The 21,689-nt window shown below is 56.8% G+C and overlaps 2 protein-coding genes across 5 annotated transcripts in view; one reads left to right on the forward strand and one right to left on the reverse strand.

The window, feature by feature from the left end:
* Positions 1–299: 299 nt before the first annotated feature.
* Positions 300–15,999, reverse strand: LPIN3 (lipin 3). 2 transcript variants are annotated; one of them, XM_030009841.2, is made up of 20 exons: positions 13,994–15,999; positions 10,865–11,065; positions 10,426–10,521; positions 9,411–9,646; positions 9,079–9,186; positions 8,533–8,653; positions 7,945–8,362; positions 6,986–7,085; positions 6,696–6,865; positions 6,520–6,613; positions 6,231–6,300; positions 5,562–5,654; positions 5,013–5,071; positions 4,612–4,741; positions 4,235–4,383; positions 4,008–4,094; positions 2,681–2,833; positions 2,256–2,367; positions 2,057–2,160; positions 300–1,928 (listed from the first exon to the last, which is right to left on the reverse strand). In XM_030009841.2, the coding sequence occupies exons 1-20, from the start codon at positions 14,054–14,056 to the stop codon at positions 1,784–1,786; spliced, it is 2,709 nt and encodes a 902-aa protein (XP_029865701.1). In that variant the 5' UTR covers positions 14,057–15,999; the 3' UTR covers positions 300–1,783. The 2 variants fall into 2 exon arrangements, with proteins under 2 accessions (XP_029865701.1, XP_029865700.1); XM_030009840.2 differs by having other exon boundaries at positions 5,013–5,074; positions 13,994–15,998.
* A 5,191-nt stretch (positions 16,000–21,190) lies between these two features.
* The window catches only part of ZHX3 (zinc fingers and homeoboxes 3), a 51,615-nt gene continuing 51,116 nt past the window's right edge, over positions 21,191–21,689 (forward strand). For all 3 annotated transcript variants that reach the window (XR_003922645.1, XM_030008552.1, XM_030008557.1), the window contains exon 1: positions 21,191–21,258. The gene's annotated coding sequence lies outside the window, so the exon portion shown is untranslated. The remainder of the gene's footprint in view (positions 21,259–21,689) is intronic.

The following is a 21,689-nucleotide window of genomic DNA, read 5'->3' on the forward strand; positions in this document are numbered from 1 at the left end:
GGGGAGCCCTTGCCCCACAGGAGCATCCTGCCCAAGCCCCCTCCCCGTCCTCTCACAACAGGGAGAAAAAAGGCTGCAGCAACCAAAGAGAAAATTAAGCCAAGGGCCAGGCTCACCCCTTCCCAGGCAGAGCTGGGTTAGAGAGCAGCTGAACAGCAACAGCTTCCTCCAGCACAAAGGGAGCTGGGACTGGCCATAAAAAAAAACTAGGACAAGGAAGAAGTCTGACCTTCCAGAAAATGGTGCTATGTTTGGACTATTCCTGACTAGTCACTTGAAGCTATGGACAGTTTGTATTTCAGTTCTCAGCTATTCATTTCTAAAAATTGAAAGGAACTTTGTACAAAATAGGGCATTTTTTTTTTTTTTTTTTTTTTTTTTTTTTTTTGCTTGCAGAGAAGGAAGATGGTGCCCATGCAGTTGTCCTTGCATGGGCAGCTTTCTGAGGCAGTTGATAACTGATCCTGTTAAAAGGCTGTGTTTTGTTGTTTTTAAAACCTTGTACATTCGTTCAGGTTTTAAAAGCTGAAAAAGTGTTTGTACTGGAAAGGAAAAAAAATAAAGTATTTCTTGCTGAGGTTCCCAGGATCAAAATGACTTGTGTGGCTTTCAGAAAAGCAGAGCTAGAGTTAAAGCACGGAGGCAGGCAGACTAGGAGATGATTTACACTCTCACCCACGGTCAGGGAAGGAGAAGGTGGATGCCAGATCGGAGGAAGGAGCCCAGCAGTGCTCCTGCCTGTTTTGTTTTATGTAGTTACAGCTGAGAGCTCCCAGAGCAGGGGCAGCAGGCTGGCTGAACATCCAGCAAGGCTGGCAACCAGATTTCAGAGAAATCCCCCACCCAGCATAGAGACAGGCTGGTTGAGTCCCAGCCCAACCCTGCTTTAGGATAGCTGAGCTTTCCTCGAACGCTCCAATACAGGGGCACAGGAATAAGCTCCTGCTCTAGCACAAGATCGTGGCAGCCTACTGGCACAGGAGAGATTCACCCCATGCACACACACATAAAGCCAGGGTTTGCTTCCTGTATTAAATCAATTTTGCAAAATTACCTGAAGGTAGCAGGCAAAAAAATAAAAAGAGTCTTCTTCTAGTGCAGCTGCTCCACAGTCCAAGGAAGCTGTAGGTCCTGCTCCCATCTCCACCAAGACCAGACCCCCTTGGCAGGGCACTTCAGCAGGACAGGATAAACTCAACCACGTTTGTAAAGTGGCACAGAGCCTGGCTCCCACTTCCATTCACAGGGCTACAGTGGACAAGAGGCAGCCTGGATTAAGGCGCTATTTATTAATTGTTGCTGTTAGTGACTATTAGTGAAGAAAACTCAAAACCCCAGCAGCTTGCATCCACCTTAACGATTTGTTAAAACATGGGACAGCTCCAATCCATCAGCTACTAAACTGCAGGTAGCTGGACTGTCTGGGAACAGTGGTCGTACTGGAGATAGAAATAGCTATGCCAGAGGCTCATCAATAAATTAGACAGTAACCCATCACCACCTTTAAAAAACAAAGCCAGGCTTTAAAAGTGTTAAGAACATTAAGAGAAGACCGAGCTTATAGGAATTTCCGTTTAGTAAATGGAGTTTTTGTAGAGTCAGAGCTCCCTCTTACCCCCCTTTGGCTCCCAGAGAAGGGGTGTTTCTAGTGCAGAACATGACCTGTATTAGAAGTGCAAAATGCCTGAGCAGCAAACAGGGAGGAGGAAATGCATCTGGAGCATCCAGTCCTGGCAGAGGACACACAGGAGAGCCCTGGGTCTGGTCTCCACAGGTAACGGGGTCAGGAGAAGTCCTCCAAGTCAACAGCAGGCAGTGGAGGTCTCCAGTAGGCAAAGTGGCTGTACTCTGGACACACCAGAGCGATGCTCCCACTCTGTCCCAGGGGAGGGAAAATCAGCTCCACCAGCTCTGACAGCCGCTCATACCTATGGGGGTAAGAAACAAGTTGCATTGGGGTCATTGGGGTTTTGTTTGCTTTTCTACCCCATGAGATGCTTCTCTGGGTCAAAGCCAGGTTAACCCAAAGGTGCTGAGGAACAAGCACATCGCTTACGTTGACTTGTGGTTCTTCGTGAGCTCCTGGATCAGCTCTCCCTTGGGGTTGACCGTGAATATGCGGCTCTCCGGCAGGCCCACTTGCTTGTAAGCGTAGACATCCTGCCCAAGGAAGGCCAGCGAGCCATGAAAGCTGCAGGAAGGCACCACCGCCACTTCAGCCCGAGCCCTCCCTCTGCCCCAGGAGACCCACTCACATTTGCTCTGTTCCCAAAGGCTGCGTAGAAGGGCAGCTTTGTGGCAAACAGGTTTTGGATGTCCATCAAGCAGGCGATCTTGAACACCTCTGGCTTCTTCTCAATCACCTCCCTGCAGCACAAGAAGCATGCACAGAGCAGAGGTCAGAGTGGCAACAGCTGGCCAGGACTGTGGGCAGCCAGGGTGTCAGGGCTCAAAGAAGTGATTTGAAGGGCAAGAGAGGTTTTATGCATCAGGAGGTCTGCTGTGAAGCTCCAGGGAGGGCAGGCAGTTCCCCTGCTGCCTCCTACGAAGGCATCCTGCAGCAAGGAGGCCAGAAGCAGTTTAAGGCTGTGACATCCCTCAGTGTTGAGCTGGGGAAGGGGGGTGCTGTCCCCAGGGACACAGGAGGTGCAGGGCTGGGGAGGAGGAGAGGATGCGGTACCTGTGGAAGGCGGAGAAGAGGCTGCTGGGGGCGAGCAGGATGGGGCCCTTGGGGAGGGCACAGCCTTGCTCGTTGACCCATTTGAGGTAGCCTTTGGTGATGTGTGCCATGCCGATCGCTCTGGCTGAGCAGTAGAGGAACTTGTAGCCGTTCCTAGAGAGAGCACAGGGAAGCCCTCTGAGCTGTGCCCTGGACAAAGTGTCCTCCCTCTCCTGCTCTGAGGTGGAGGAGGAGGAAGAGGGAGGATGAGGCTCAATACCTGGCCTAAGCCCAAACCCTGTTCGTCCCTTCAGCAAGCAAGGTGGCTTCACAAACAATGCGACTCACTCACCCTGAGACTCAGGCTAAGACAGATCCCCCCCTGCCTCACTGCTGGGAAGCAGCACCGGAGGGGGACCCCGTATCATCACCCTCCAGGCCCTTCCCAGCAGCCGCACGCCCATCCCGGCTGCGAAGCACCCTTTGCTGCTTGGTACCCGTGCAATCGGATGGGACCCCCCCAGGCCAGCACCTTTATCACACCGGGCTGCCTGCAGCTTGTGGGGAGCTGGACACAGCCCCTGCAGACCCCCAAGCTGCCAGCACGGCTGGATGGGCAGCTCGGGCAGAGGGGGTACGGTGCTTTTGCGGGCTCGGAGGCTGCAGGAGACAGCCGAGGTGGCAGCGAGGGCAGCCCCAGCCCCGCAGCAGCACACCCGCAGCCCTCCGGGGAGCGGGAGCCCCGCGTCCCCCACCCCGGGGCCGGGACGAGCCATCCGCGGGCCCACAGTGCCTCTTAGCGGCCACAGGTGCCAGGGACGGAGCCGAAGGCCGGGCTCCGCCGGGACCCGCTGCCAGCCTCCGCCGGGTGCGGGGACAGCCTCGCACCTCGGGGCGGGTCGGTCCCCGGGGGTATGGGAAGCGGTAGGTGGGCACCCAGAGAGGCAACCGGCACCGGTCCGCGGGGCTGGCGGTGCTGGGTGGACCCCCGTGCCGCTGCTGCACAGCGACCCAAAGGTATTCGGCTATGCTTGTGGCCTCCCAGGTGTCATCTTGTGAGATTTCACCTCCTTCAGTGCTCAGCTACATCGCCCCAGCAAAGCCTCCGCTGACACACGCTCCTCCCAGGGAAGGCAACGCAAGCATCTGCTCCCAGCACCCAGGGGACGCCCCCTGCTTTCACCCCCCAGCATCATCCAGACAGCACAGCAAGCATCAACCATCACCGGCGGCAGAAAATTAGACTATTTTGGCCAGCATCAGTAAGGAGCCCTGAATCTGTCTCCCACTCAGCCTCTCCTCCATCATCCTCCTGCTTCCCCTTGGCCTCAGTTGATGCGATACCTACAGGTGGATTTTGTGGAAGAGCTTAGCAATCCCATGATGAGTCCAGTCTTTTCCCAGATGCGGCAAGATGTGCCCAAGAGCATCCGACCTATAAAGAAAGGAGAGCAGGTTAGGATGATCCAACCTGGTGGGTATGTGGAAGGCGATGGGGTTTGTGATCCCTCCTGGCTGTTTATGCAAGCCTTGAAAGGATACTTTCCCCTAACAGGTGGGAGCAGGGCCCTTTACTTGGTGATGGTGCCATCGATGTCCGAGATCACCACCTTGTCATCCCAGTTCCACAGGTAGATGGTGGCCTCACAGCGGCACGTGCCCTGGTACTGAGTCGTCACACTGAACGCCACCTCGTTGGGGCCATCCTGCAGTTTCAGCCTCCCCTGTGGCAAAGTGGGAACAAGTGTGGTATACCAGCACTGATTCACACCAGTCCAAGGCTTGCCAGCTGGCTGGACCAGAGACCCCAAGCCTCTACAGGGTGACCACCCAGGGTGAAATACTTGGATGCCCTATAAAAACATGAGGTCAGCAGTAGAGAAATCCCTGTTTAAGGCTTGTCTCACCCCTACACACAGAAGCAGGCAGTGAAGGAGGAGTAAAGCACATACAATTTGTTCAGAGGAGAGCCGCAGGGATTTCTTGTAGGTTGGCAGAGATTTCTGTGCAGGGGCATCCATTGCTAACGCGTCCCTGGGGTGCAGGGGCTCATCGTCACTGGATGACCCCTCTTCCTCCTGCCTATACAAAGAATGGAAGAGCATGTTGACTTTACTCTGCAGACCACGGCTTTCCCCATGAGTACCAGGGGAGGTCTGGAGGCAACCCAGGACAACCCACCCACCAGGAAGCAGCCATGAAGGAACTTGGCTGGACTGGGGTCAGCCAGAGCCTTAACAGAGCTTTCTGACCTCATACATTAGGTAGATTGGGAATAACAGGTCATTTAGGAGGAGAAGAGATCAGGAGCATGCACAGACTCCTAAAGGTAACCTAGGAGGGAGGCACTCACCTCTGCTGAGCAGAGTCAGGCTGCAGCGTCCCCATGTTGGCTTTCCCTGGCCTCGACTGCTGCTGCAGGCAGAGAGTAGTATCATTAGCACGTCAGTGCCAAGGGCAGGAGCAGAAGCTGCTTTGCTTTACTGCCATTTGGAGCAGCGATACCAGAAAAGAGGTGGCAATACATCCCCCTGCCATCATAAGGACACTGCCTCAGGGAAGAGGAACCACAACCTGGTACTGTGGTGGGGCAGGGAGACCAGCAAACACACGTGGTGCCTGGGCTGTGGCACGAGGGGCACGTGACAAGAGGTCTCACCATTACAAGGTCCACGTTACCACTTTACCAGGTGTTGTTCTGCTGCTCAGGCATTAACAGACTCGAGGGGAGAGCAGCAAACTTCAGAAGTCACCTTGCCAACAGGACCCTCTGGCTGCCCTCATACTCAGCCTCAGACCATTCCCAGGACTCTGCTGCTCTCCTACACCCACCACTGCCAGCCACCAGAATGACACCTGTCCCCTGGGGACACAGTTGTCACAGCCACTGCTGCAAACACACCTCCTCTGCTGGGAACTCTCTCCTCCTCCAGGAGAACCACCACCTGCTGCCTTTCTTGGGCATCTTCTCCTTCACCAGTTGGTCAATGGTGCTCTGCGAATGTGGATGAAGTCAGCCCTCAGCCCAGGGAGGCTCAGCTGCCAATAGGCTAAGGAGACCCTTGTCCAGGCAGGGTTTCCTTTGCCAGATTATTCACAGGGTAAGATGTGTGACTCCTGCCACACTGTGAGCTGAGGTGGTTTTGGGGTGAAGGGTACAATGACCAGTTACCTTCATGCAGCTTGAAAAAAAAGATCTGGATGCCTTATTCCACACAACCCCAGCCAGGTCTACAGAGCCCTGGAGCGGGCTCATGCAGTCCCAGATCCTCCAGACTGCCAGGGCCCCTGGCTCTGGCCACCCTTACACAGATACAACCATCAGAATAGGAGATTTTTGGCAAGGAAATCTCTGCTCTCCAGGTATCAGTGGTACCCAGGTACCCAAAAGCCACCCTGAGGTCCCTCAGGGGGAAAGGACAGACCTCAGGGTTTGTGGGCTGGAGTGATGTTCAGCTCTGCCCCAGACTGCCCACAAAGCCCCAGATGGGCAGCTTGGCCTCTTGCAGCCCCACCACACTCTTCAAGCCCTGCTGAGAAGCATGGCCAGTAAATATGTTGTGCCACTGACCTCAGGAATGTTTCTCTGGAAAGCCTGCAGGGACAGGACCATGGGAGCAGCCACTGCCCAGTTGTAATACCTGAAAGAAGCAAGAAAGATGAGATCACCACCCCTCCTGGAGCAAGGGCTATTTTCGGATCGCCATCCTGCAGCATGGCCAGAAGGTCCCCTCCCACAACTACTGCGGTATAATCACTGTCTGGGATGGAGTCACACTCCTACAGGAGCTTTTCTGTAGGGACAAAGGGGCCACACTGCTCATCTCAGAATGAAGCAACAGGAAGAGCAGGCCACTCACTTCTTGTTGATCAGTATCACCAGGTTTGGGTCATCGATGAGTCCCGGATTCTCAGCAAACTGCTGGTAGGAGACCATGTGCTTCATGAACTTCTCTGGTGGGAGAGCGGCTATGTCATGCCACTGGTGTACATAATGGATTTCAGGACAGCAGATTCCCCCTCCCCTCCCACCTACCGCGGGAGATCTGCCTGCTGCCCCCCAGGCCTCCGCACAGCGACAGGGCAATCGCAGGCATCAAATCAGAGTCCGAGTCCGTGGGGCTGTTGGCAGGCAAGTCGGATGGCAGCTGGACACACAGGGGGTTGCTGGGGTCTGCCACAGGCCTTGAACTCTGCTCTGTGTCGCTGCCAGCAAGAGAAGAAACAGTGGCAACATCAGGCAATAGCTTTAGACACACCTCTATCCTTTGCTCTAAGGGAATTGCTCAAGAAGGTCTGAGCTTGGCCAGCTGGGGCAACCCATACCTCCTGGGGAAATAGAGAGCCACCTGCTCCTCATCCAGCTGGGAGAGGTCTTCCAGGTAAACATCACTGGGACCCAAGTGAGGACTTCTTTTGATGGATCCTCAATGCACAGACAGAAGGGAAGAGAGCTTAGCTGAATCACATTTCCAACCACCTCAGCATCTATCAAGAAAGCTAACAGCATTTTCCGCTATTATATTCATATATCATATAAAGAAAGCATCTCTTTCCCTACTTGAAAAGCTGCCTTAAATCAACAGCGACGAAAGTACCTCAAGACACCTGCACAGGCATAAGACCACTTGCCAAGAGGACACAAAGGACAGGCCAAAGTCCTGCCTATGTTCTGCTATGCCAATCTGAAGGTGCTGTTTGAAGTTAGTACCATGCAAGATAACAGTTTGTGATCTCCCTCTTTGTACAATGAGGAATCCCAAGCATGTCTTCTTCAGGGAGACAATTTTGTTCTGAATTTATGCTGGCTGGAAGAGTAAGATTGGTTAGGACAATTAACAACATAAAAGTCCTTAAATACACCATCAAGGGAGACATATGCATGCTTCACTCTGTGTTTTTCCACCGGACTTGGTGTGCTTGGGATGAAACACACGTTAGATCAGGTGCTGCCAGACGCTTCAAGTTAAGGTAAGGTCTACACTGCTGAGAAATCTTCTAAGTATGCAAAAGCAGAGACATTCAAGGGTAGACTTCAGGGAACATGAGGCAAGAAAGCCTTCCTTGGAAGCTGGGCAGACACTGAAAGGAGGAAACCTGAGGAATGTCTCTTCAAAGCAAAGGAGCTGGTAGCACACGGAGAAGGTAAAGCAAACATGTCACACCTTGAATACCCAGGGCAGTCATGAAGGAGTTACACTGAATGAACAACCCAGCCCTACACCCAAGTCAGATACATCTCTGGGCTCAAACACTGCTTCCAGCAGCACTAGTCACCCACTCACCTTGTCTCCTCTCACTTTCCAGCTGGGGCTCAGGGGCCTCCAAGCCCCCTGCAGCTCCCTCGAAGGGCTCCACATCTGGCTGAACGTCTGGCACAACACTCCTGCCTCCCTCCTGTTTCTCTTGTTGGGCAGAGGAGGCCTCCAACAAGCTCTCTTCCCCCACAGCACTGGGGATGTCCTTCAGTCTGGGGTGGCCATTCCCATCCTGGGGTGCGGGTAGTGGCTCAACAACGGACACAGCAGAGGAACAAGGTGTGCCCTGAGGTCCTGCTGGGCTTGAACCTCCTCCCAAACCTTCAGAGCTGGCAACAAGATGGGTTGCCTCATCCACTGGGACCGGTGTCGCAGAGACAGTGGTTGCTGCTGTAGCAATCGTCTTTGTGGATTTGGCTGGTTCAACTCGTTCAGATTTATTCACCTCAAGGAAAGCAGAAGAACAGGTTTGAGGACGGGAAGTTGCCCAAAGCATCAGGCAGAAGAGGACAACACCTCTAAGTCTGCCCGGCCACAGCCTCCTCTACTTTCTGCAGGCCTTTCAGACATCCCCCTCCCACCAGCTGCTAGAGGAGAGCAAGAGCAGGGACTCACCTGAGGGAGCCTTCCCCAGGTCCACTGCATGTGGGATTCAGCCCCTAGAGCAAAACTCTCCTGCGGCCTGATCTCCAGCTCAGAGTCACTTTTGGGAGAAGATGGATGGCTCAGGGTGGGGCTACAAGAAAAGAAGGGAATGTGGACCTCATCTACCCTACAGCCCCATGCTTTCCTATTACCGCAGGAACCCTGTAAGGTTGGTTTCCCATAGAGTCAGTTCTGCCCCATAAGACTATCACAAATGAGTGAGACCTATAGGAATCTGAGGCCCAAGGAAGCAAAGTGCTATGCCACCGGTTGTCTAGAAGCAGCTCAGCAGCAGAGGCAGGAGAGCCCTGTGCACACAGGCTGATTGTGTCTGTAACCATGGCCAGAAGTATCCCTCGTGGGCTCTGAGCACTCCTCCAGCCACACCATATCAGGCCAGGAAAACCCTCCTCTCATGACACTCCCAAATCCATTTTCCTTACCACCTTCCCAGCCATAAGGCACATTCCCAGCTCTCACCAAAGCTGAGCAGAGTGCCTTGGCTCTGCCCGTTACCTGTCTAGAGAGGCCAGCTCCCCATCAGAGTAAGGATGCATCTCTGGGGACTGCAATGACCTGGTTTCTTCTTCAGGGAGATCAGCAAAGGAGAAATACACTGAATCACTGCAAAGGAGGAAAGAGGTCAGTTATGCTACTTTCAGGTACCAGCCTCCTCTCCTGGAAAGCTGGCAATACCCAACTTCACCATTTCCACTGGCTTTCTACTCCACAAGAGGCTAGGGTCCAATTTGGAAACACTTTCTCCATGTTTCAGCACTGCTGGGCACCACCAAGTGAACCTACAGGCTTGACCCACCGCATCACCCTGCCCAGACCAAGCAGCTCACCTTGGGGCTGGCAGTTTGCACGGCTCCTCCACGGACATCTCGCTTTTGGTCTCCTCGCAGCCTTCTAACTCGGAGTCCACCACCTCCTTCCGCTTGGGCTTCCTCCTGCGTCGCCTCCTCTTGCGCAGGGTCGCTTCAGCACTGGAGGCCTCCTGCCCATGAGAGGGCTGAGCGGCATCCTCCGGGCTCTGCTCTGTGGGGATGGGGGATGTGCAGAGGCGGGAGGGGACGCTGCCCTGCAACAGGGATGGGAAGAGCCCTTCAGCTCCAGCACCCTCCTTTCCAGCCTGGCAGCTCATGGCTCTCATCTATGCAACATACACCACCAGCACAACCAACGCCACCGAGCCCTCAACCTGGGGGTGGTTTTGTGGCTAGGCCTATAAAGAAAGGTTTTGTACATACAACACGTGAATAAAAAAAACCAGTAGGGCTATCCAGCCACAAGCTAAAGACTTCTTTAACATGGGCAAGGAGAGACAGGCAGGAGATGGCACCACAAGACCAGAATTACAAAGGCTGCAGATGGGATTCTGCTCTAGAGCCCTCTCCCTGCTCTCAAACCCAGCCCAAGCTAGCAGCGACCACAAATCAGCCTGGGAGAGAGCTGCCAAGATTTCTGGAAGCCACAACTAGTCTCATCCCACCGCTTCCCAGTGGAGCGGGCAGCCTGCCACAGCATCTGGCTCACTCTCATCCCTGTCACAAGATCCCCCAAGAGGCCAAGCTCCGAGATATCTGCCTGGCTGGCCAGCAGCCATGCCCATTGATGGAGGCCAGTCTGAGATGCAGATATTTGGTCTATGCTCCCTCAGGGTGCTCCAATGCTCAGATCCTCTACACTGGTTGCAAGGCCCTTCAAGCAGGAACCTTTCTGGACACATGAAACATCAGAAGGGATAATGGAGTCACCGTGGGGAAGAAGAGCAATCCAAACCTGCTCCTTCCACCTCAAGCCTGCACTTCCAGGTCGTCACAGGAGGACACAGACCAGCAGCACCTCTTCATCACCAACCTCATTCTCCTCCGACTCCTGGACAAAGAAGGCCTCTCCATTGTCGCCCAGCTTCATATGCAGGTCCACAGGCTCCCCATTGATTTCAATGTCAACCTGGCGAGGGGCAGAAGAAGCCTGTCCATCTGAACCCACTCACCCATCAGTGTACAGGAAGGCACTTCCCCAGGGAGGGGATGAGTTGGGATTGCTCAGAGGGCTGACAGCCATCCAGCCTTTGAGGCAAGGGACCTCTCCCAACTTTCCTGGGAAGCACAGTCCTCTTTTGAAGAGTACAGGTTTCATTCAGGGGCATCCCCCCAAAAAATTAGCAAGCACCCCTTTCAGCAGGGTTCCCATTCTCCCCAAACAAAGTTCTTCCATAACCTCTGGGTTTTGGAAGATCCTAGGTCTGGAGACACCAGAGAGGAAGCATAATCCCAGGGCAGGCACCACTTACCACCTTCTCCTTGGAGCGCAGCACACCCAGCTTCCCAAAACGCACATGAAAAGGGGAGCACTGGAAGGAGTTATCAGGCTGCCTCACCACGACCACATCGATGCAGCCCGTCAGGGTGGCGGGATTCAGACCCCGGTACAGCTCCTTCACTGTGACAAAGACGGTCTCGGCAAGCTGCCCCACGTAGTTCATTGTTTGAGACTGCAAGTGAGAGACAGGAATAGACTCAGGTGGTGAAAAAGGGCTCCAGCAACTAAATGCAATGCGAGTTTACTCTAGGAGAGTCATTTCACAGCTGCAAATACAGCCCCATAATGGGACAGGTAAGCCTCTAGGGAAACTGAGGCAAACACATGAAGGGCCTTGATGAAGATCATCCAGGGCCTCTGTGAGCACCAGAAAACAGGACAGAAGCCAGAGCACTAGTTATCGCATTCAGCTTGGAGGAGAGAGACCTTTGCTATTGGGATGCACCATCACATTTGCCCCTTGGGAAGGCAAATACTAGCTCACAACAACACTTGGCAATCGAGCTGTCAACATCCCATTCAAACAAGAATTTTGTTGGCAGGAGACCTCCTGCTCTGCACTGTCCTTAAAAAAAAAAAAACCCTCAGGGCAGAGAGGTGGGAAGTCTGAGGAGCTGCTGCATACACCACATGCTCACATTGAACAGAATCCAAATCTAATGTTTCCCAGAGGGGAAGGCATCCCACCTAGGCATTGCTGAATTGGCCAGACATGGCCCTTGTTAAAGCCAGAACTCCATGGTCTCCATGTCTTGGCCCCTGCTGCCATTATTGATCTCCCCAGGGAATCCCAGCAAAGGGGCTTTGCTGCCTGGAGGGTACCCGGACAGCTCTGCAACACTGTTTTCACAAGGCACTGCTGCACTCCAAGGTTGTGTGGCTCCTGGTTTTCATCAGCAAGAACACATGGAGGGAAAGCCTTGCCTGTTCCCCGCTCATCCTTTTGCCTGCTCACGTCCTCCAGCTTCTCACTCCCCAAGCCGAGACAACTCTCCTCCACTGCGCTGGAGGAAAGGCATGGCTGCAAAGGCAGAGATTCGTGTGGTCCACGCTGGGGCTTGCAGCACAGCCAGGCCTCCAGCCATGTGAGATGGCATGCAGGCTCCAAATGGCTTATGTGCAGCCCCCCTTCCTGCAGCCCACCACTGGCAGCTGCCTCCTGGTCAACACATTGAAATCCGCAGAGTATTTTCTTGCAGGTCTATGTTGGGGTGCTGGGCGTTGGTCCCAGCCTCTGGGACAGAGGAGCCCCTTGCTCCGTTTGCTCAGCACTCGGCATCAGCAGGACAGCAGCATCAGCAGGACGACAGTCTTGGTGTCAGCACATCACACCAGAGACTGGGAACCACAGAAGCTGAGCGCAGCTTCCTGAGCTGCCAGCTCTGCACCCCACCTTGGCCCAAGGAGAGGATGAGGACACAGAATAACCACTTCAGAAGGACCATGGATGAACTAAAGGAAGCCTCTTGTGCCAGCAGCACGATCAGCCGATGGCATGGTGTCTCCGGGGGCTCTCAGCACAGCCCCCAGTGCACACCCAACCCATGGGGTGGCTGGTGAGAGTTGGTTCCTTACCCAAAGGGACGAGGACAAGCAGGTGCCACTGGATGAGCCCTCTGCCCCAGCAGGCACCCAGCCTCTCCGATCCGTTTTGCACAAGCTCAGCCCCGTCCCGTTCCCAGACATCCCTCCTGGAAGGCGGTCTGTGTGGGGAGACCTGGTCCCTGCTCCATGTCCTGTCCCCCCTGCCAGGAATAAGCCCAAAGCCCAGATCCTCCCTGGGGGAGACGGCAGGGAAGCGCTAGCCTGTTCCCGAAGCTTCGGTGCCTCCATCAGCTCTGCTGTGAGCGGGGCCAGGGTCACGGGGCCACCTACCAACCTGCTGAGCCCAGCTTTCCCCAGCATCGCTGCCGGGATGGGCAGCCCTCCAGCTGCCTTCCCCGCTGTGCTGCGGGGCCTGGCAGCAAACAAGAGAGCGCTCCTCGCTGCAGAGGAGGGGATTTTCAGAGAAGAGGAACAATTGGGCTGACCCCGATGCTCCCAGGGCAGTGCTGACGGGCTCCTGGCTGGGGTCTACATTGAGACAGACCTGAAAAAGTGCATCGGGAAAATCCCAGGCAGATAAGCCTGCACGGCCCATAGGGTTTGGGGTGGGGGCTTGGAAAGAGTCCCCAGGAACAGCCCCACACCGAGCAGCGCCTTCACAGTGAACAGAGTGCAAGGGCTTAACACAGCGCTGCAGCCAGCCAGCAAAACATGCTGCAGAGCGCCTCGTGCCAGGGCCACATCCCCGCTGCAAAGCCAGTGTCCCCCCGCAGGACTTCATGCCTCGTTGCCTAAATGGGCAGCTGCTTGCTCCCCCAGCATCTGCCTGCACATTGCTGGGGATGTGCTCAGCCCCAGAGCTCGGGGCAGCGGGAAGAGGATGGTTCTGATAGTTTTCAGCTCAGTGAGTTTAACTCCCTGTGGGTTTCACCCAGGGCAACTGCAGACAGGCAGAGAACAGAGAGAAGAGGCTCAGACTTCTCACAGCTCTCAGCCCCACCATGGACGGAGCGGGTCCATTAAGGAGCTGAAGAGTAAGTTACACTCTGAAGAGAGATTCATAGGTGGACAGGGCAGGAGAATGGTTTTCAAGGACACCAAGCCACATTCAACAAATAAGCCCTACAGAGGAACGGGGCATCCCCACCCCTCAACCCCAGAAATGGCAGGATCACAGCCCTTCACCACACGGCTCTAGCAAAGGGGGCAACCCTCCCCCATGGAGACAACACAGCTCACATCCACCTCTCCAGCTAAAAAGCCTCCCCAAATAAGCCAGCTATTTTGCTAACACCAGCCTGCTCTGCTCCTAGGTGGCAGCCAGCTGGGCCACCCCACACGCAGCACACCCCTGCCCACCCTGCACGGCCACGCTCCCCATCCACCCCACGCTGCGAGCTGCCCGGCACCTTCCCCATTACCTGGGCAGCTGCTGAACCTCAGCACCGCCTCAACTTTGGGGCAACCAGCCCAGAAATCCCAGGAGCCGCTCTCTGCCGGCAAGAAAACTCGCTCACCCCGGCTCCTCCTCTCCCTACCGCTTCCTTCCTCTCACCTGAGCAAGGGGAGGCCCTCCCAGCCACCTCCCAGTTCTCACGCCGGAGCAGCTGTGTCTCATTGCAACCGCCTCCTTTGCTCCAGCAGCTCCTGGCAGAGATGCCAACTGCCTTGCGCTGAGGGAGACCCTTCCTCCCTCCTTCTCCAACCCACCATCCCGCCAGGCCACTGCAGCCCAACCCACCAAGCTGGAATTTCCAAAGACAGTCCTTTCATTTTCCAGACCAGATCTCTCAGCGTTTAACCCCTCAGGGCACAAACTATACCAAACCCCAGCTCTCAGGACCCGGGGGGGAGACTGAGCCCTCTGGAAAAGGTGCTCGCAGAGGCTGAGCGCACAGCTCTGGGAGAGATCTGCCCTTTAAAAGCTGCCTTGCAATGGCTGGAGAGCATCCTCACGCAGCCGTGGCTGGGCTGAGAACAGTCCAGAGTGGGAAGCATATTGCTAAGGACCCTATGCCAGATGCTAATTTCTCCCTCCTCCATAGGGTCATAGGGATTGCTGTAGGGTCATATGGACTAGGACCACAAAGAGTGGGTAGGGTGATAATTGCTGTGTTGCTCGCTTAATTACTCCTGGATGTAAGACTGGGTGCACCTTGGCCAGGTTTCGACTGGGAGAAATGTGGAAGGCGCTGGTGTGTCGTGCTTGTAGGGAGGAACGAGGCTTCACCAGAACCCAAGGTTTTAGGGCATTTTGAGGGATAATTTTAGCTGCCCCTCAATAACTGCAAACTTGGAAGAGTGAATTTGGGTGAGTTTATTTCATTGTGCAGCCTGGGACTGGGACCAAACTGGGACACCAGGACCTTTTGCACAAGCCAGCCTGTGCCCCTGGGCAAGCAGGGGAAGGCAGTGTTTCCTACCAGGGCAGCACCGGCTGGGACACAACTAATGTCACCCACCTTCCTGCAAAATCCTCCGATGCTGCTGCGGTGCCATGCCATACACCTCAGGGTGCCTAACTTGCCTACTGCACCCACCCTTGGCACTCCTGGGTGCAGCCCTGGGGGCTCTGAAGACCTGTCACCAGAGGGTGGTGGCTTTCCCTCCATTTCTCCCAGCCTCTAGCCCTCCCCACCCTTCCCCTGCACCACAACTTCCCAGGGTGTGGGTACCCTGCACCCCGGCAGCCCCTGCCTGTGGCCCAATATCACCTCTCCACCTCCATCATTGTGGCTTTCTGCCTTTTTTTTTTTTCCTCCCTGTTTTTTTTTTTTTCTGCCATGGCCTTAGGAAAGCTTTGGGACACAAAGAAGCACTGAGCATCATTTTACAGAGGCACCACCAAAGCTCACAGTGAAGTCCTAACAAGACATAAAGGGAGGGAGTGGGTGGCCAAGCCCCAGGGGCTCCTCTGCCCTGCATTATCTCCAGTGGGATGAGAAAAGAGAGCATGAGTTGAAATAATAGCACAAAAAACCAGAGGCTTTGTGAAAACTGAGCCTCTCCTGATCTCAATGGGCTTGGCAGCAGTGGGGAAGTGATGCAGGAACAGCCAGGTAGACTCAGGTGAGAAACTGAGGCAGTGGAGTTTTTTTGTGCTCCCAAAAAAGTGCATTGGCTCCCACCAGACTGTGACTCCCCAAGGGCAGAGATGTGGCCTGTATGGGCTCTGCCCCATGACTGCCCGACCTGTTGTGCAAGTGATCCCCCAGCACCCTCTGTGCCGAGTTTTGGAGTGACATGGATTGAGTGGATGCAGCTCCTGGTCTGCACAAGAGATGGTGGCACTTTGGGGAACGAAGGCTCTTCTGCTGGTGTGCGCACAGGACTCTCCCACCCATCACTCGTGGAGCTGACGTTGCTCTGTGAGAGCAAGGAAGCGCCAAAGCTGGAGGGAGGCTGCTTAGGACCTCTTTAGTCTGAGAAGGGTCCAATCCACCTGAGCTGGTCACAGCTGATGGGCTGATCTGCAGAAATGCCACAGCTCATTCCCAGGCAAGCCCCGTTCCCTCCCTGCGTCCCACCTTCCTCAGCTGTGCCTTACTGGTAAGGTTGGTGGTAGTGGGAGGCACAGAGATCCCTCCCTGTGCCCGTACAGTGCCAAGCACAGCCTGGACATGAGGTCCCAGACCCAATATGGGAACTTTCCTAAAGGCTGTGACAAACCAGCTAAGGAAGGAAGCCTGTTTTCCAGCAGCTTAATATTTCTGAGAGCTCTACCCCTCAGTGAAATTGGACAGAAAGCAGCTATTGTGGGTGGCCAGGCACGGCTGTGCTCCCCGAGGAAGGCGGGCTGGCACCAGGCAGCACCAGCTCCTGACCCCGGCGGGGCTCGTGGGGAGCCCGGGGTGGGCAGCTGCCACCAAACCCCGCAGCCCATGGCCAGGTCACCAGGCACTCACACCCAGCCGGGAAGGAACCCGCTGTAACCTCAGTCTAGACACCTCGGGATGTGACATCTCAGGTGCTTTGTCCTTTGTCTTAGACTAGAGCTCGGTGATGCCACCGGAGTGGGTCTCACCTAGGGCAGTGGTTTACACCCTGCAGACCCTGGGGCTGTAACGGAAACCCCAGGGCTGGAACACAAAAGCAAGGACAAATCTGGGCTGCAGATGCCTGGTACCTGGTCAAAAACGCTGCAGAGGACATTTCAGCACAGGACACCATTTATTCCTGGTCAAAAATGCCGCAGAGGACATTTTCAGCACAGGACACCATTTATTCCTTAGCCAGCTGAATGCATCCTCAGGTGAGCACAGAGAAGGAAGGCAAAGCCAGCACAAGCTCAGCCTTGCTGTGGCTCCAAGCCCCCACCCTCTGGACACAGGGGCGAGCACTTGGCACTCAGGCACCCTGCAGAAGTAGCTTCCCCCATCACTTACCTCCAAGGCTCCTTGCTCAGCTGGTTTTCCCCACTGGCCCTTATGCTCGTCCCCCAGTGCCCCCGCAGCAGATCCCCAGCTGTGCCATGGCCACACTTGGTGACGTCCATACCTCCCTCTGTGCTACCCCGCAATCCAGCCCCAGGGCATTTTACCTACCTCTTCTTCCCTTCTTTCTCCTCCAAAAAGCTTAATGCACTTTTAATTGCCATGGCAATTTTTTGCAAAGCCATACAATTACTCTTGGTTCCTGCCAGCTGCTTTTCACATCTACTCTTGCTTCCCCTTCCTTTTTTTGGAAGGTGAGCCCTGCAGACCCATCATTGCCTGGCCTTGTAAACCTGAGCACCCCAATGTCTCTGTGCATCCTCTGCATCCTCCCCCCAGGAGCTGCTCCAACAGGGAGACGTTTCTTCCCCCATTTGGGAACTCCACAACCCGCAGATGTTTGCAATGAGCCTTTGCAAAACAAGACGGCTTTTTTTTATTAGTCAACCGAGATGCAATATTTTCAGCTCCTTGCATTCCAAAAAGCTCACACCCGTGTCCATCTTGGCGGCCTTCGTCCTTCATCCCTGGTGCTCCCCACCCGTCTTGGATCGCAGCCTTCACCCCACATGGGGTAGCAGCACAGCCGGCTGCACTCTGGCCCCTCGGTACTGCCTTGCAGGCCATGCTGTGCCTGACCGGCTGGCAGTGCTGAAAACCATGATCCCAGCGTTTCCAGCGCCTCTCCAGAAAAACTCCATCCATCCAGTTGGCAGTTGGGAGCACCCCAGGCACTTGCTGCCCGGGAGACTCCTAAATTTTCCTCTGTCCCAGAAAAACAAGTCATGTCTTCAGTCACAGGGCGGGAGATGGGACAAGTCCTGTCAAAGACAGGCTTGTTTTTCCCCTTCTTTGTATTTCAACAGCTGCTGCAGATGAGCCAGGCCACAGCCAATTCTTCGGCTGCCTCCAAGGTGGGGGTTGCTGGGGGTTTTGCCTTCTCCTTCAGTCATCACATTATTTCTCCAGGATTTTCCCAGCTGCTTAAGCTCGTCTTTGAGCAGCCCAGCAGTCCCTCGGGACACTTCTCCTTGGATCCCCCCCTTGCTGCCTGGGCCTGGGGTGAAATGTCTGGAAGAAGGGTGGATGATCTGGCTGCAAGAGCGAGCTGGGAAGCCGTCCTCCATGCTGGCTGAGACCTAACAGAGCTCAGCTCATCAGAGACACTGCAGAGGAGCTAGAAGCTCTCCCGGACGGGAGGGGAACTGAGTTGACAGAAAAGGTCTCTTTGCTGACAAGCGAAGCTGGGGCTGGGACAGAAGCAATTCTTCCAGCCACGGGGCTCAGCTAGTAGCTGGGGACACCAGTACTGTTTGACGGCTGGAAGCCCGCCTTGCCAAGCCACTTACTGCAACATCCAAATCCTCTTCCCACCCGAGCCAGGGAGCAGTGTTCTCCTGCCCCCTTTCCCACACTGGAAGGATGCTCCGGGACATCGCTGCTCTGGGGCACAACGTTCTGATGGCCACTAGCCTGGCTCATTTCTCCCTGGGTCTGCTCTGTCCTTTCACTTCACCAGTGTCCCCCTTACACTGGGGTTTCCTGAGATGCCGGCAAAATCCAGGCAGCAGCCAGTCAGGCTGACGCACGGCTGCGAAGATGCCTTTTCCCGAATGCTGTGCACAGAGCAGGACACTGCAAGCACCAAATGTCAGGTGAGAGGCGGCCAGAGCCATTGAGTTTATTGGGCTGGGTGACCCAGATGTGGGGCTGACAGCTGTCAATCAGCCCAGCAGGTCCAAGGTCCCTGTGCCAGGCAGCTTCCTGGAGCAGCTCCCTGCTGCTGGCAGGGCTGTCACCCCTAACTGACATCCCCACACTGTGACCCTCCCGGGAATTCCTGCCAGAGGCTTGGACGTGAAAGGGCTTTCCCGTTATCACGGCCCCTTCTCCCAGCAGACAGAAGCAGCCTTTTAAGAGCAGGGGGAGCGTGGGGAAGGCTGCGGGGAAGGCTGGCAGGGCTTCCTGCCCCTCTCAGCTGGCCGGGCAGGGGCTCCCATTTCCTTCCCCAGATCAACAAAGAGCTCCAGAGGCTTGTGAAAGGGGTGATTCAGCAAAAGAGGAGAGGCAGAAACACCAAGTCAGCACAGCTGGATGGGGTGAAATTCCCATCCTGTGAAAGCCACGGGGAGCAAGGCTCAGGTGTCCTGCTCCCTCCGGGATGGGGGCAATTCCTGGAGGTCCAGCAGCTCCGAGTCCCGGCCCTGGAGCCAGGAATACAATAGGAAAACAGTGTTGTTGTGTTTTTTTTTTTTCTTTCCCGTTCCCAGAAAGATCAGGTCAGACTGGCCTGGCATGTGACGGAGTGGGTGGGAAAGCCATTTTGCCTGAAGAGGAGGAAATGCCATCCTGTCTGCCAATCACAAGCATTGAAAAAGCTGAATTACGGCCACAGGACTGGTTGAAAACCATCCGTCCTGGTTTATAAACATGCTCTGCTGATTTGGCCCCTAGTTTCTGACCTGTTAAAAGTTCACATTTCTTCCGTAAACACAAAGGGTTCAAGCTTACTTAAAAAGAAAAACCAGAAAGCTGCAATTCCCACACAGTCACGTGGCTCCAGGAGCCAGGGCTCGCAGAGAAATTCAGCCACGCTCTAAAACCAGGAGAGCTGATAGCCCTGAGCACTAAAGGGTCCTGAAAAATGAAGTCTCTGAACTTGCGATGCACTGAGAGCCCTTAGCTTTTTTGTCCCATCTGCTGATAATCCAGACCTGTGCTCTAAAGCCAACAGCTTTAGATAAGCAACATCATATTTACACCAACGTAACTGTGAGCAGAGTCTGACCATTAGCTCCAAATCCAGGAAAAGCGGGATGACGTCCACATTTAGGCAGCTGGAAAATCTTTTATCTTTCGTCCAAAGCTGGTGTCTTATTTCAAGACAGATGATGTTTCCAAGCCACACTTTTTTTAAAAAATAGTTGGTGCTCTGTTCGATCCCCGACCTGCTCATGGCACGCTATTATTAAATGCTGCCAAAGCCCTTGGGGTGCAGCGGTTTGGCCCCCCCAGGAGCACCTCTCCAGCCCCGGGGAGCACAGCAGTGCCCAGAGCCGCTCACCCTGCAGCTGGACCCACAGAGCCCCTGGAGCAAACTCGCTCCCCCCGGGGGGGGGGGGGGCGGGGCGCGAAGGCCGGGAGCAGGAACGACCAAACCACAGCTGGATGGCGTGGAATTCCCATCCCGTGAAAGCCACGGGAGTAAAGCTCAGGTGTCCTGTTCCCTGAGGGACGGGGGCAGTTCCTGGAGGTCCATCCAGGCTCCATCGGCGCTGGCACAAGGCGCAGAGCTGCCCACCCGAGAGCCGCTCGCGGCTGGGCGGGTTTTTTTGGTAGCACCGACCGTGCTCGCGAACCGGCCGTGTGGCACACGCCTGACCCACCGCCCCTCTCGCCGCCCCACGCGCGAGCCCAGCGTGCCGACAGCAGGGCGCACGGCCCCGCCGGCCCCCCCCCGCCCCGGCCAGGCTCCGCACAGCCGGTTCAGCTCCCTAAACCGGCGGGAGCCACCCGCTCCGCTTCGGATGGGGCAAGGCGCTGAGCTGGGGCACCAGAAGGTTGGGGCGGCGAGGCGACGCGGCGGGGGGAGCAGGGCCCCGGCACGCCCAGGGCACCCGCCGCCCGCCCACGCCATCCTCCCCCACGGCTGGCTGCACGCTCGCCGCCATCCTCCCGGTGTTCGGTGCGTACGCCCCGCTCAGGCGCCCGGTACCCGCGCCCCACGAACCCCCGGGCGCCTGGTACGCGCTCCCGGGCACGCACCTGCTGACCTCCCCGGGACCGCGCACCCGGTGCACACCCCCGCGGCACAGACCCCGGCGCACGCGCCCGGCGCGGGCGCTCGCCGCCACCCCCCGCAGCGCACGTGCCCAGCGCTCGCCGCCTTCCCGGGGCACGGACCCGGTGCGAACGCTCACCGCCCTCCCCGCCGCACGTCCCCGGCGCTAGGCGCTACACCCCCCCCCCCCCCCCCCCCCGGCAGCGCGCGCGCGCACAGCCGGTGCCAACGCTGCACCGCCCCCCCCCGGTGCGTGCAGGCCGGTGCGGCCGCCCGGTGCCCGGTACCCCGCGCGCGCCGCGCCGCCGCCAGCTGAGCCGCGCGCAAGCGCGCGCGCCGCGCCGCCCCGCCCCGGCCCGGCTCCGGTGACGTCACCCCCGCTCCCCCCCCTCGCCCGGCGATGGAGCCTGGCTAATGCCGGTGTGTGTCGCGCCCGCCCGCCCCGCGCTCCCCCCGCCCCCCCGCCGATGCCTGGGCTCGGCGGCGCCCGCCCGGCCGCCCCGCTGCGCTGCCCGCCCCGCCCGCCCCGCGCTCGCCGCCGGGGCCGGGGCCTCCGCCGGACCGCGCCGAGCCGAACCGCCACGGCGGCCCGGGGACCTGCCGCGGGTGAGTGCCGAGCGCCCGGCGCGGCGGGGAGGGTCCCGCGCCCCTCGCCTCGCCTCGCCGCCGCGGTCCCCCCCCGTTCCGCGGGAGCTGCCCCCCCGGGGACCGCGGACCCCGGGCAGGTGCGGGGGGCCGGGGGCGAGGAGCTCCCGCGGCCCCCTCCCCTTGCCGGGCGCCCACCCGGGGGTCGGGACACGCGTGTCGTCCCTGTCGTCCGTCTGTCCGTCCCCCCCCGCCTCCGCCGCCGCCCCGGTGCGCCCAGCCCTGCCGCGGGCCGGGGAGCCGGCGGGCTGCGCTGCCCTTTGCTGCGACCGGCTCGCCAGCAATTAAAATTTAAATTAAAATAAATTAAATTAAAAATCTGCCGGCGGCCGGCCCGGCCGCTGAGGGAGCTGTGCGTGAGCGCCCGGCTGCGTGGGGCTGCCCGGGACCCG

This window comes from Aquila chrysaetos, chromosome 3, assembly GCF_900496995.4.
Source record: "Aquila chrysaetos chrysaetos chromosome 3, bAquChr1.4, whole genome shotgun sequence".
NCBI classification, from domain to species: Eukaryota; Metazoa; Chordata; class Aves; order Accipitriformes; family Accipitridae; genus Aquila; species Aquila chrysaetos.

Bases quoted from the DNA above. Each gene is read 5' to 3' on its own strand.
- LPIN3 (XM_030009840.2), bottom strand. From the start codon at position 14,056: ATGAGACACAGCTGCTCCGGCGTGAGAACTGGGAGGTGGCTGGGAGGG. The intron at 6,866-6,985 runs GTATGGGTTGCC...TCTTGCTGGCAG, and splicing joins GCTCTCTATTTCCCCAGGAG to CGACACAGAGCAGAGTTCAA. The intron at 4,742-5,012 runs GTGAGTGCCTCC...TTCTTTGTATAG, and splicing joins CCTGACTCTGCTCAGCAGAG to GCAGGAGGAAGAGGGGTCAT.